Raw genomic sequence first — 13,077 nt, forward strand, 5'->3', positions numbered from 1 at the left:
TCATTAAAAAAATGATGTTTTGAGAGGACTGAAACAGGGTCCAGGAGACTCCCAGAATGCAGGATTTTGCACCATTTTAAAAAAAAATTCCGGGGCCCTTGAGCGGGCCCCAGACCCCCGGCCGTAGGTTCGACGAGCAAGCTCGTCGCCGCGGCCGGCTTCGCCGTCCGCATTGATGGGACTCCTATTTTTTGGTTTTATCCTCCTACTTCTAAACTTATTGAAAGCCCTGATCATGTATAATATTCAATGATAAAAATAAACTGAAACTGTAATATGCTAGTAATAAATAGGCTTGTAAATTATTTCAAAATAAAAATTTGATATATTGAAGAATGAGTACACTATGTTAAATTCATAAAATGAAAAATTGCCCTGAACAAATGAAATCTGTGAAAAGAAGATATTGTTTACTTATTAAGCTTACAACAGTTAATGTAAGGAAAGGACAAGTTAGTCCTTATTTTTGAATTAGTGTTTTAGTTTGATTTTTTTTTTTAACATTTGTTAGTGAATCTATATGATTATGGTTTGAAGCAAACTTGATAAATCATTGAATATTTATATACTCTTAAACATGACTATCATGAAATAGAATTGAAACAAGTCACACACACAAATTGATATGCACTTAAAGCAACACATGTGAAATTCGTTTTCAAGAAACAAGCAATATTCTTGATTGAAATCTTACATAACTTTATTGTGGTTTTATTTGAACAGAAATAAAATGGTAAAGTTATAGTTTCAGAAGTATACAGATTTTTTTGTATGTCGTGTTTATACTTTGTATTCAAGCAACAGATGAAAGCATCATTACAGTACTCCAGAAATGTTAACTTTTGCTCATAGGGAGATTTTTTTCTATCTTCACATTGAAATGTATTATCAATGCATTAGAGATTCGGGTGCAAAGAGAAATTTGCCACGAAAAAAAATATTTACTCTACGACTTGTCAAACACATTTATAGCATACACTGATATTATAATTCATTTATAAATGCTAAAACTGACAACAAAGCAACTGATCAATCAACTACTCTTCCTTAGATTAAAAAAATCATACGATAAGTAAATCTATAAAAGAATGCACTTATTATTTCTTTTATCCCATGTCATATTATTTTATATTATATCATGCATTTACATTATTGTATTTTACATTTAATAGATGTCTTTCTGTGCCTGTTACATTGCGGTCAGTAATTAACAAAGTCTCGGATGAAATTCGTAAAGAACCACCCCCAGAACCTGTGTCAGTGACTATTCCGGCAGATCGGCCTCCTCCGTGGCCACCAGAATACTATTCTAGTCATTTTAGTCCTGGAAGAATTCCTATGGATTTAAAAAATATTTCTCCGAATAATATGGCATTTAGAAATTATGGATTGCAACATTCCCCACAAATTTCATATAGTTTGGGAAATTTAATGAGTGGAATTGGTTCTTCTATACAACCTTCACTGCCTCCAGAGGGAATTTTAATTGAACCACCTGCTCCAGAAAAACCTCATAATCCATTGTTAGCTGACTTGTTAGATCGTAATTCACCAAGTCCTACTCCTGATCCTATTCAAAATCTGCCACAAAGTGAAGCACCAATTATGTCTAAACTGTTAGAGGACAGCAATGCTTCAGCTATGGCCTCAAGTATTCCTCAGCCACCACTTAAAGCAAAACAAGTGCGTCGAAAAAGAAGCTCTAAAGGAGATACACCAGTTGTTGGACGTAGTCCTAAACATCCTCGTATTTCAGAAAAAGAATCAGAAAGCAATGGATCATTACCACACTTAGATTTTGATTCTAGCGGTGGATCGTTTGACTTTGGTGATGTCCCAAATCCAGGACCTCCTCATTCAATACATAGTCATGGACATCCAACACTGACCAGACAGTTGAGTATCATTGATTTAACCGATTCACAGGCTGATACTCCTGCAGGATTTTCAGGAGAATCTGAAATGCAGAAGCTTGAAAGTATGGTAGGAAATAAGTTGCCAAGACAGCCACATAGACAAGATAGTGAATTGTCTCAGTTATTGTCAGATTATGGAGATACAAGCCCAGCAAAGGAGACACAGTCTCCACACCATTATTATCATAACTCGGTGCCAAAAAACGATAAAGTGTCTACCTCTCGAGAGGATAAAATCCTCAGCGGGTCGAGGGAGGTGTTAAAGACCACAGACCCGACGTCACCCAACTACGCACATCAGAGCTTAATGGACCTACTTAGCATCAAACAAGAAGAGCCGGAATCTTCTTATAATTTTCAGAGGCAGAATTCTAATATTTCAATGATTTCATTGACCTCAAATGAGCCAAGTAATAGAAAGTTAAGTCATGGAAGTCATGTGCGATCTAATTCTATGTCGGATTTAAGTGATAGTGACACGTTTCCGTACAAAGAAAAGTCATGTGATAGCACAGCATTTAATGCAAAAACTTCAAATAAAAACCCAGCATTGGCAGCTAATTCAGACTCTAGCAGTTCATTAAAAATAAAACAAGAAGTTAAGGAGGAGAATGTGCATGACTTAAGAACGTTACTTACAATAGGGAAAGAAAAAGCAGAGAATAATGTGATTGATAAAGATAAATTCAAAAAGGAGGAAGGAACAAAAAATATAAGACTTAAAGTTTCAACTGTACAAGGGTTGAGGCAAAGTTCATTACCGAATGAGTTATTAAACACTGGAATTAATAAAAAGTCAAAAGCTCCGTTTGATTTTCATAGTGATGACGATGACGATGATCCATTTGATTTTAGAGACAAAATGAAAGTTGTATCCTCATCACCTACACGCCTGCATATTCACAAACAAAAACTTTACAATCACAAACTGAGTAAAGAGAAGGACAAGAAAAAAGAATCTAAGAATAATATTGTGTCGGGTGAGAAACGAAAAAAAGATAAAAATGAATCGAAGAAAGAAAGGAAGAAAAAACAGAAAATGATGGAAAATTATAAAAGTACTTCTCTTGATGAATCTGCTATTTATAAATCTGTTACAGTTGTATCAGAAGACAGTAATAGTAGTAGTAATCTAAAGCCAATTCCTAAACTAAAGATCAATAAAAGCAGTCTTGGCATATCTGTTGGTAAAAGTCCAAGCAGAGAAGTATTGACTAGTAAAAATGAAACTGTGAAAAAATCAAAAGAAAAGTATGATAAACACTTGTCATCAAGTAAGAAATCATCATCACAGAAAGCCTATAAAGTACACCAACAATCATCGCCATCAAATAGTATCACTGTTAGCAAAGCAGATTCCAAACTTATTACAAAAACTCCAACCATCAAACTCAAACCAATTGCAATGCCTACTAGTTCATCAGTCAGTGTAGGCTCAGCAAAAACCCCACCAGCATACTCCACAGCAAGCTCAACGAAAGGATCTACTACTCCTACTTCAACAACGATTGGCCGTATGGGAGCAGTGTCCTTAACAAAAAGTGGATCTCTTACTCCACCAGCAAGTGTAAAAGCAAGTACACCAACATCGCTATCAAAATCATTCCCAAATATGAAATCTTCAAGTAAAAGTACTTCTTCACTGCCTTCTGCTGCTAAAATACCTTCACAAAGATCAAACAGTTCATCCTCAAATAGAGGCTCGTCAGATAATAAAGAAAGTAAGAAAGAAAGAAATGGAACTTCAAATAGTAGTAAAAATTCTAGTGTTAGAAAAAGCAGTTCTCCAATGGCAGGTTCAAGAAATCCAATGAACTTGTCTAAATCTTCACACTCATCAAATAAAAACCTATCATCATCTACCTCATCTCCCTTCTCAAACAAAAATCAATCGGCAGACGTTTTGTCTTTTCTCAACAGAGACTCTAGTGTCATTGCAAATCTGCCGAAAATTCCCAAAATGGCAAAAACAAATACAGCAGTGTCTTCTGGAACAAATAAATCTCAAACTACAGAATCTATTTCCAAAGCAGTGACATCTTCTGTTTCTGTAAATAGTAAAGTGAACCCAACATCAACTGTTAGTGCTAAAACAAATTTGACTAATTCAAGTATAAATAGTTCTAAGAGTGCTGTGTCAACCAGTGTATCAAACTCGAGGACAAATAGTGTACAAAATACAAAACCAAGCATTTCAACATCATCAAGTCCAGCTCATACAAAGACTGTTACTACACCAACATCAGTGAAACAAAACCCATTTATATCAAAGTCAAATAATGTGATTCCAAGTTGTAGCGGAGGATTTAGTCGGTCAGTGACAACTGTGACGTGTACAACGAGTTCTTCATCGAAACTTGTCACTTCAACATCTAGTACAACATCAAGTAAAATGGCTACCTCTGTATCACCTACTGTAACTAGCTCTGTGAGCAGAAGTAGTTCGTCATCTAATCCTTCAACATCTGTTTCTAAATCTGTGAGTAGTAGTAGTAGCAGCAGTGGTAGTGATTCGCTTAAAAAAACTACTCAAAATTCTACTACACCTTCTTCTGGTACAATAGCAACTGGATCTGCTCAAAACACAAGTCAGTTGTCTTCTAACCCTATAAGTCACAAATCAAGACCAAGAAAAGGGTCATTAACAGCTGTTATTGATAAACTTACAAAACAGACTTCATATGAATGTGGTTCTGAGGATGTAAATAAACAGTCGGTGGAAAGTGTTAACCAGGAATCATCATTATCTAGTCTAAATGAAAGTGATAAAAATGTGGTCAATTGTAGAACAGAAAAGACTGATGCTACTAACCATAATTCTAAAAGTGCACAGGATAAAATTTCTAAGGATTCAAATATTCAAGGCAAAATTCGAAAGGATGATAAAGAGGCTAAGAATAACAATTCTAGCCCAAAGACAAAAAGTTGTGAAAATGTGAAAAAGCGTAGTGATTCACCTTCTAAAACTAATTCTGGAAAAGAAAATATTAAGAATGATGATTCAAGAAATTTGTTTACATCAATACTTAAAAGTGCTTCAGAAAATTCATATTCCCCAAAAGACAAGGGGTCAAAATCGAATGATGGAAAAGCGGTTGTAGATATATCAAAAAGTGAAGAAAGTAGTAGCACATCAGAAGTAAGAAATAGTAACACTAACTGTGAAATGGAATCCAGTCAATGTGAGAAATTTTCTAATACAAATAAACATTCAAGGACGCCATCACCAAAACAAAATCCAAAGAAATTCAATGGAGAAACGGTAACAAAAGAAGGAGGAAGTGACAATAAATCAAAAGATTCTGATGTATTTAAAGTGCCTACACCAAAGGCTCACAATTCAGATGACATAGAAGATACAGAAAATTATGTGATTAGAAAAAAACAAAGAATTTGTACATCAAAACCTGTTTTATCTCCTTCTAGTCCTGTGAGCAGCCCTGAGTTAGTTATCGACTGTCAAACATTGTCACCAAGAACTTTGCAGAACAAGACAAATTCACCAAACATTGAAGTGTCTTCTGATAAAATTGGCAATAATACAATACTGAAGACAAAAAATGCTTCACCCATTCATAAAGTAAAACAATCACAATTACAATCACCTGTACTCATAAAAATGGAACATCACACTGCTTCACCTTCAGAAATAGACGATGATTTAATGAATGAAGCACTTATTGGTTTTGGTAGTTAATTTAAGTCACAAAATTAATTTCAAGACTGAAATACAAATTTATTAATGAAAGATGAAAAAGAGCCTAGGGATGTTTGATGATATCTTTATACTTTGTTATTAGAAATTCTGCATTTTTTTCTCTATGTTATCAAATCTGATTCAAAGAACTTAAAGAATAACTTAGCTGCTGTCTGATAATGTTTCTGTAAGTAAGTTTCTGTAAGTAAGGTACACAAAGTTATTAGGTGAATGGAATTACCAGACTTAATTCATAAGTGTATGAATAGTTAATCACATCATTAAGGCATTTATTTTTCTCACTCTTTATTTAAAAAAAAAAAAAAAGAGGTAAAATAGGAGGTTGATGTCAACTTTTTGTGATAAGAAAATGCTTTATTCCTGTCATCTTAGATTAAATATAATGTTCCTTCAATTTTTTCCCTGTTTTAATTGTCATATCTTCAAATCAAAATTGATTTTTCATTTCAATCTTGACTGAAAACTTACATTTTTTTTCTGACAGTATAAACATGATAAACCATTCATGTATTAAATTTCATGTAATAGATTTAAGGATGTACTTATAGTAAAATTTAAAAAATCTAGAATTTATAATTGGTACTTTAAAGTCGGAAAAGCCTTATGCCGCAGCTCCGCTTAATACCAGAAGGCATAAAAAAAGTTCAAAATCTTCACAAACTATCAGTTGGACACCACCGCTACACTCAATTTATTAGATTTAGAATGAAACCTTTGCTAGAATATTGTTTGGCACATGTCTAGATGGTATGTACTGTTTAAAAGAACAAAACATGGTACAAAGATACTTTGAAATCTGCTGTTATATTTATTTGAATATGCTTGTTTTTATTATTTCATTATGTTTGGATTGTTCCAACAACAATTATACTCCCTATCTAATAATATTTTATGAAGTAACAGTATAAAATGGTTTTTGTACTTTGAACAAGGTGAATGTCTTTAAGTTATTTTTTATGGCAATATATGAATTAAGGAATTACTTTTTTTTTTATGAATTTGTGAACATTAATTATTTGCATTTTATAAATTGTTTAATAATTCAGAAAAGTGTGTGATGTATATTGTGTTATGTATATGTGAACAAATTCAGTAAGGAATATCACAATTTTTGCTTATTTGTTTTCATTGTATTTATAGCTTCATTATGAATACTGAACAAAACACAGCGACAATTCAACTGCTCTCAGGAATTTTGTTTTGCTCAATTTTGTTGATGCAAAATTCATGATCATTGTGGCTTTGCTTTTGACGTAGAAATTTGTTTGATTTTAGTAACTGATGTAAATAATAGAAAGATATATTGATATTACAGTTTACATTTTGCACAAAATTTTATTTTAATACTAAAAAATAGCGATTTCACTGTGAAAACCATGAAAACCTGTCTTTTTTTCAAAGGGTAAAAATAATCTACTTTTCAAGTTCTTTTATTTCATAGTTTAGCATTTAATAACCAAATCTAAAATGAATGTGGAATGTCACAATGACCATATTTTTTAAATAGAAGTTATTTGATGTCAGTTTATAATTAACAGATAAAAATGTATACTGAACAAAAAAGTTTAGATTTTCTTTTGACATGATTGATATTTCATTTCAGTTTCAAGTATTAAACAATTTCTTTAAAACCAGCTCTTCAAAAATTACATTTTGAGACATTTCATTATTATTATGAACTAAATGAATCTTGAATTTGAATGTTCATTCAAACACACACACTTAAGCATTGTTAAGGTAGAATTTGATTTTTTTTTCCGAAATTCGATGATATTTGGTACCCTAAAAAATAAATAGATCTGCAGTAAACATGGTATAGTTATTTTTTAAAAAGTTTGAAAAAAAAATTATGTTCAATCTAGACAATGAATGTTAATTTTCTTCCATATTGTCATGAAGTGACTTATCTGTATGTGTTTCCTCTTAAAAGATGAAATTGTTCAATTTTTTTTATGTGCAATTTTTTTTAGAAATTTTCAAAAATGCCCTAAACATTTTATATTGTTGGTTAATGTTTTCTATTTATTCATCAAATGAAATAAAAGATACCTTCAAATTTTTATTTTTATTACAATATTTCATGTGAAAATGAATGGATTCTAAGAAACCTTCTTTAAAAGTTTGAAAAACTTTTCAATTTAAAGTTAAAGATACTTATTGTCTCATCACAATAAATGCCAAGGAAAGGCAAGACAACCATTTGCTATTTAAGCAACTGGTAACTTAATTTTATAAATGCTTTATATATATAATTTATAAGGTAGATAATGCTTATTAGTTTATAGATTTCTTATCGTGTAAATTTTGTCAGGCATACGGTTATGTCTGTTGTTCTTGACATTTTTTTGTTTCAATGGCTTGAAAGTTAATGTTAAATTATTATCAAGATTATTTTGAAAGACAAAAGAATGCCAATACCTAAAGTGTTTCCTAATAGGTACCAATAATAGAGCAATTTATACTCTGGTTCAGTTTAAAGATTTGTTAAATATACTTGCCTAAGAGTGATGTTACTCGATGTCAACCTCAGGTGTTGATGGTTAGAAGCTTTTTAATAACTTGACAATCTCATTTTATGTAATCACACTATTTCAATGAAATGTATTATCCCAATAACTTGTAATGATGCTTCTAAAGGAAAAAATTCTACTAAATAGAGAAATATTTATAAGAAAATTGTTGTAAATGTCAACTAAGACACCAGGCTTGAAACATTCATGAAATGGTTTTTTATATCCAGGTTTTATTCTACAGTCATATAAATTAAAAGCAAAAACTTTTATATTGTATTTTGTAAATAAGATTGACAAAGTTTAAGCTATTGCATTTTTAGTTTTAGGAATTACCCATAAGATTTTTAGCGTGTATGCCTATTGTGTTGCTAGAAGTAATAAGTAATAAGTGACTAAGTGACTCTTTCGTTGACTTTTAAAACGACTAAGGGGAATTTAGTTTTGGTAAATCATTAACATGATTAAGCTAAACGGCAATCGATCTGAAAAGTGCCCCCTAAAATAACTAATAAATAAATAATTTAGAAAAATAAATACCCTTATGCTCTTTCCACAAAAATTTGGGAATGTGGGGGGAAAAAAATGTTTTTCTTGATTTTCTCAAAACTGTTTGGAATTTTAGACATAAAATTAAAAGACAAATGTATGAAATTGAAGAAAGTCCTTTGGATAGAGGATGACTCTTTGATTCAGATATAATAATAAGTATCCATTACATTTGTGTTTAATATATTTTTTTCTGTTTCTACACTACAAGTACAGTATGACAGAATCTAGTTAGAATGTTCAAAGATGTATTGTTAGTGTTAATCTGTTAAAGGCTTGGTTAATAATTGTATACCACTGTATAGATAAGGGGTATATAGATGTAAGCTTAAGGATATTTTAAAGGTGCTCAAATTATTAAAAAAGATATAAATATGAAGAGAAATTTCAATACACCAAAGAATACTGTTTTAGTAGATTGATTGTGGGATCACTGGAAAGATTTTGACTTTGATGATCAAATTGAACACTATTAAATGTATTATATCTGATATTGTTATGATATAAACTATAATGCATTTTAGCAAACACATTTATGGAAACTGATGGGGTATATTTAATGTGATATTTTGAAATGAGGGTACATGTATTAATTTGAACTAAGATTAAAGAATGATTAAGGTTTAAGAAGATTTATTTTACATGTCTCATATATTTGTTAGTCATAATTTGCATAGTTGCCATCCCTTGCAGCTGTTAGCATTGTCAAGCTTGAAAAAAATGAAATGAAACCTGGCCAACATCTTGCATGTAAATAACTGGTTTATACCATGGTCACACTCAACGATAGGTTTTTATACGACTGCAAAAATTGAAATTTTTTTGGTCATATATTGGTATGATGTTGGCGTCGTCGTCCGAAAACATTTGGTTTTCGCACTCTAACTTTAGTATAAGTAAATAGAAATCTATGTACCGGTAATTTAAACACAAGGTTTATGACCATTAAAGGAAGGTTGGGATTGATTTTGGTAGTTTTGGTCCCAACAGTTTAGGAATTAGGGGCCAAAAAGGGCCCAAATAAGCATTTCTCTTGGTTTTCAGACAATAACTTTAGTACAAATAAATAGAAATCTACAAAATTTAAATATAAGGTTTATGACCACAAAAGGAAGGTTGGGATTGATTTTGGGAGTTTTGTTCCCAACAGTTTAGGAATTAGGGGCTAAAAAAAGGTCCCAAATAAGCATTTTTCTTGGTTTTTGCACAATAACTTTAGTATAAGTAAATAGAAATCTATGAAATTTTAACACAAGGTTTATGACCACAATTGGAAGGTTTGGATTGATTTTGGGAGTTTTGGTCTGTCCCAACAGTTTTGGAATTAGGGTCCAAAAGGGTCCAAAAGGGTCCAAAATTAAACTTTGTTTGATTTCATCAAAAAATGAATCATTGCAGTTCTTTGATATGCCGAATCTAACTGTGTATTTAGATTCTTAATATTTGGTCCTGTTTTCAAATTGTACTTCATTAAGGTCCAAAGGGTCCAAAATAAAACTTAGTTTGATTTTAACAAAAATTGAATTCTTGGGGTTCTTTGATATGCTGAATCTAACCATGTATTTAGATTTTTGATATTTGGGCCCGGTTATCAAATTGGTCCACATTGAGGTCTAAAGGGTCTAAAATTGAACATTATTTGATTTCATCAAAAAATGAATTCTTGGGGTTCTATGATATGCTGAATCTAACCATGTATTTAGATTTTGGATATTGGACCATAATAGGTAAATGTCCAATTTATAAAATTTTTAAGTTTTTAAGTTTAAGTTCTTAGACCACATTCATTCTGTGTCAGAAACCTATGTTGTGTCAACTATTTAATCACAATCCAAATTCAGAGTTGTAACAAGCTTAAATGTTGTGTCCATACTTGCCCCAACTGTTCAGGGTTCGACCTCTGCGGTCGTATAAAGCTGCGCCCTGCGGAGCATCTGGTTGAGAAATGTGTTCTCAACAGTGATGAATATTGACATCAAATAAATCAATAATTCATTTTGTTCCCTCTTCTTTTTTTGTCCAGCTCAACTCAATTAAAAATTTAGAATCACAAATTTCTGACCTCCAGTTTTATTTTACCTGTTGTCAATAAACTTGACCGACATCACAAATTTTGGTTCAGTGTAATTTTGGCCTAAATTTAATGATAAAAACAATATCTGTTGGTTAGATCATTAAAACTAAACCGGGTGATAACAAGTAGATCAAGTATATTTGGCCTAAAGAATTGTTTAAAGGTTTACATGTTTGTCTGACCAAGGTCACTTGACTTCATTAATCAACTCTACCACATGTAAGGGTTTGGCGTTTTATAATAAGAATGTTATATGTAGTGTTTTCATGTTTATTGGTTACAATAAGTCATTTTTCTTCACATCTATAATTTGTGAATGAAAGTAGTAATTGTTGTTGAGAGATTTGCAGTATAAACACAGTTAGAGTTTTATAGGTTTACTTTTTGTTTTTTGTCTTGTTCATCTGTTTTGTCCATGTATAATCTCATACATAAAACAGGAATGATAAAACCACGCGACAGATTTTTTATACTTGTGTAGTTGTGCTACTTTTAATTTATGTAATAGTTTCATTTTCCAATTTAAATTACCAACTGTTACCCTTATTTTGCAAAGGGAAGGAACACTAGGTAGGACAGACTGTAAACAAACTTGGAAGAAAGTATGTAAACTTTTATGAAATTTCATTGCATAATCACTTATTTTGCCATCATGTTTTTACCAGAAATGTGTAATGCACTTGCAAAGAATAAATTATGGCATTCCTTCACAATACACCAAGCTCATTCGTCTCAGTTTGTGTAGCTTGAGAAAGTTTGTCCTAAATATATACTGTTTCTTAAAATCAAATTTGAAGTCTGTAATTGACAAATGGACTATTGAATGGATTGATTTTTACGATATCTAACAGTAAAACCTAGATTTCCATTTCTACTTATATGGAAGTTTTTAAAACAAATCACACAAAGACAACATTGGAATATAATTAAACGTCAGAATAACTTACTGAAGCTGTATACTTTTCTAATTATTTTTTGGAATGTCAGTCTGAATGTGAAAAATTAGAAAACTTTCTCATTGGAAAATAGAGTAATAAATTTAATTTACTGTAATTTGATGAAATGTGTGAAGCATATTCCTTTTTGACAAAGGTAATAGAATTAATTTCAACAATTAGATTAAATACTTTTCACCAAACTCTTGTGTAGTTTTATTAATTTTTCAACTTTTTCAAGATGTATCTGTATTTTGTGATAGACTGAAGAAAAATTATAACCTATTTCATGTCATATAGATTTATAAATTTATATTTATGTGTATAAAATGAATGGCAATTTGTTTATTTTAAATTATGTAGATAGTCATGGATGTACAATTAAAACGAGATGTTTTATTGTTATATGTACATAAACAAACATGTAATATATTATTGTATGTGTACAAACAAAAAGTAAGTGTATGATATCCTCAATTGTAATTTAGAGTGGAATTTGAAAATTCCATGTCACTCAACTATCTCATGTCAAAAATAATAAAATATCAAACAATCTGATTTATTTCTGTTACAAATACAAATGGGCCTCAGTGGTCAAGTAGTCTTTTAAGTTGTCAGTTAAAACTTAAAACACTTCTTGTGTTGAAGTCCAATTTGAACTGACAGGGGTTTGCACCTTCTCATTTAGGAGGTTATTAGTTTTATCTTGATAATGTTGCCTCCTCCACCATCAAAACTTCTAATTCACTACCATACATATTATGGTATACCAAAGATTATTCATCCTAAACACTTTTGTATGATAATTCAAATTGGCTTTTATCAATTCTCATATAGATTCAACACAAGATTAGGATTGACAGAAGAAAGCTCTCTTTAGAATCCTGGATTGATACGCCAAACTTTATGATTTTATGATTGCAGGAAAGAACCTCTTTTTCTATTTTTGTCTGGCCTGTGACAGAAGTTGAATTAGGGAATACAATCTGGCATCCACTGGGAAACTATTTATATAAAGCTTTAAATTTCTGAAGGCCAAATACATGGGAGCTTCATACCTTTAGTGCAGATGTAACACAGTTTCAATTCGTCTTGTCTAATGTCCTTGACCTCATTTTCATGATTCAGTGACTGCTTGAAAAAAAACTTTAAAAATATCCATAGTTGGTATATTGGTACCTTGCAATGTCTACATCTCCTTCAGTGGTTTATCTAACCTAGACCTCATTTCATTGATCAGTGATGTTATGTGGTAAAGTTTATATCTGAAATACTATAAAACATTTTGTCGTCCTTGACCTCATTTTCATGGTTCAGTGACTGCTTGAAAAAAATGTCCATAGTTGGTATATGGGTACTTTGCAATGTCTACATC

The 13,077-nt window shown here is 31.3% G+C and overlaps 1 protein-coding gene across 2 annotated transcripts in view; it reads left to right on the forward strand.

Annotated features, from left to right (window-relative positions):
• LOC139513196 (mediator of RNA polymerase II transcription subunit 1-like) overlaps window positions 1-12,260 on the forward strand; it is a 40,053-nt gene extending 27,793 nt beyond the window's left edge. For both annotated transcript variants that reach the window (XM_071301476.1, XM_071301477.1), the window contains exon 15: window positions 1,173-12,260. In XM_071301476.1, the coding sequence (XP_071157577.1) occupies window positions 1,173-5,613 (4,441 nt within the window). In that variant the 3' untranslated portion in view covers window positions 5,614-12,260. The remainder of the gene's footprint in view (window positions 1-1,172) is intronic.
• Window positions 12,261-13,077: the final 817 nt, after the last annotated feature.

The sequence above is a fragment of the Mytilus edulis genome, chromosome 2, assembly GCF_963676685.1.
Source record: "Mytilus edulis chromosome 2, xbMytEdul2.2, whole genome shotgun sequence".
NCBI classification, from domain to species: domain Eukaryota; kingdom Metazoa; phylum Mollusca; class Bivalvia; order Mytilida; family Mytilidae; genus Mytilus; species Mytilus edulis.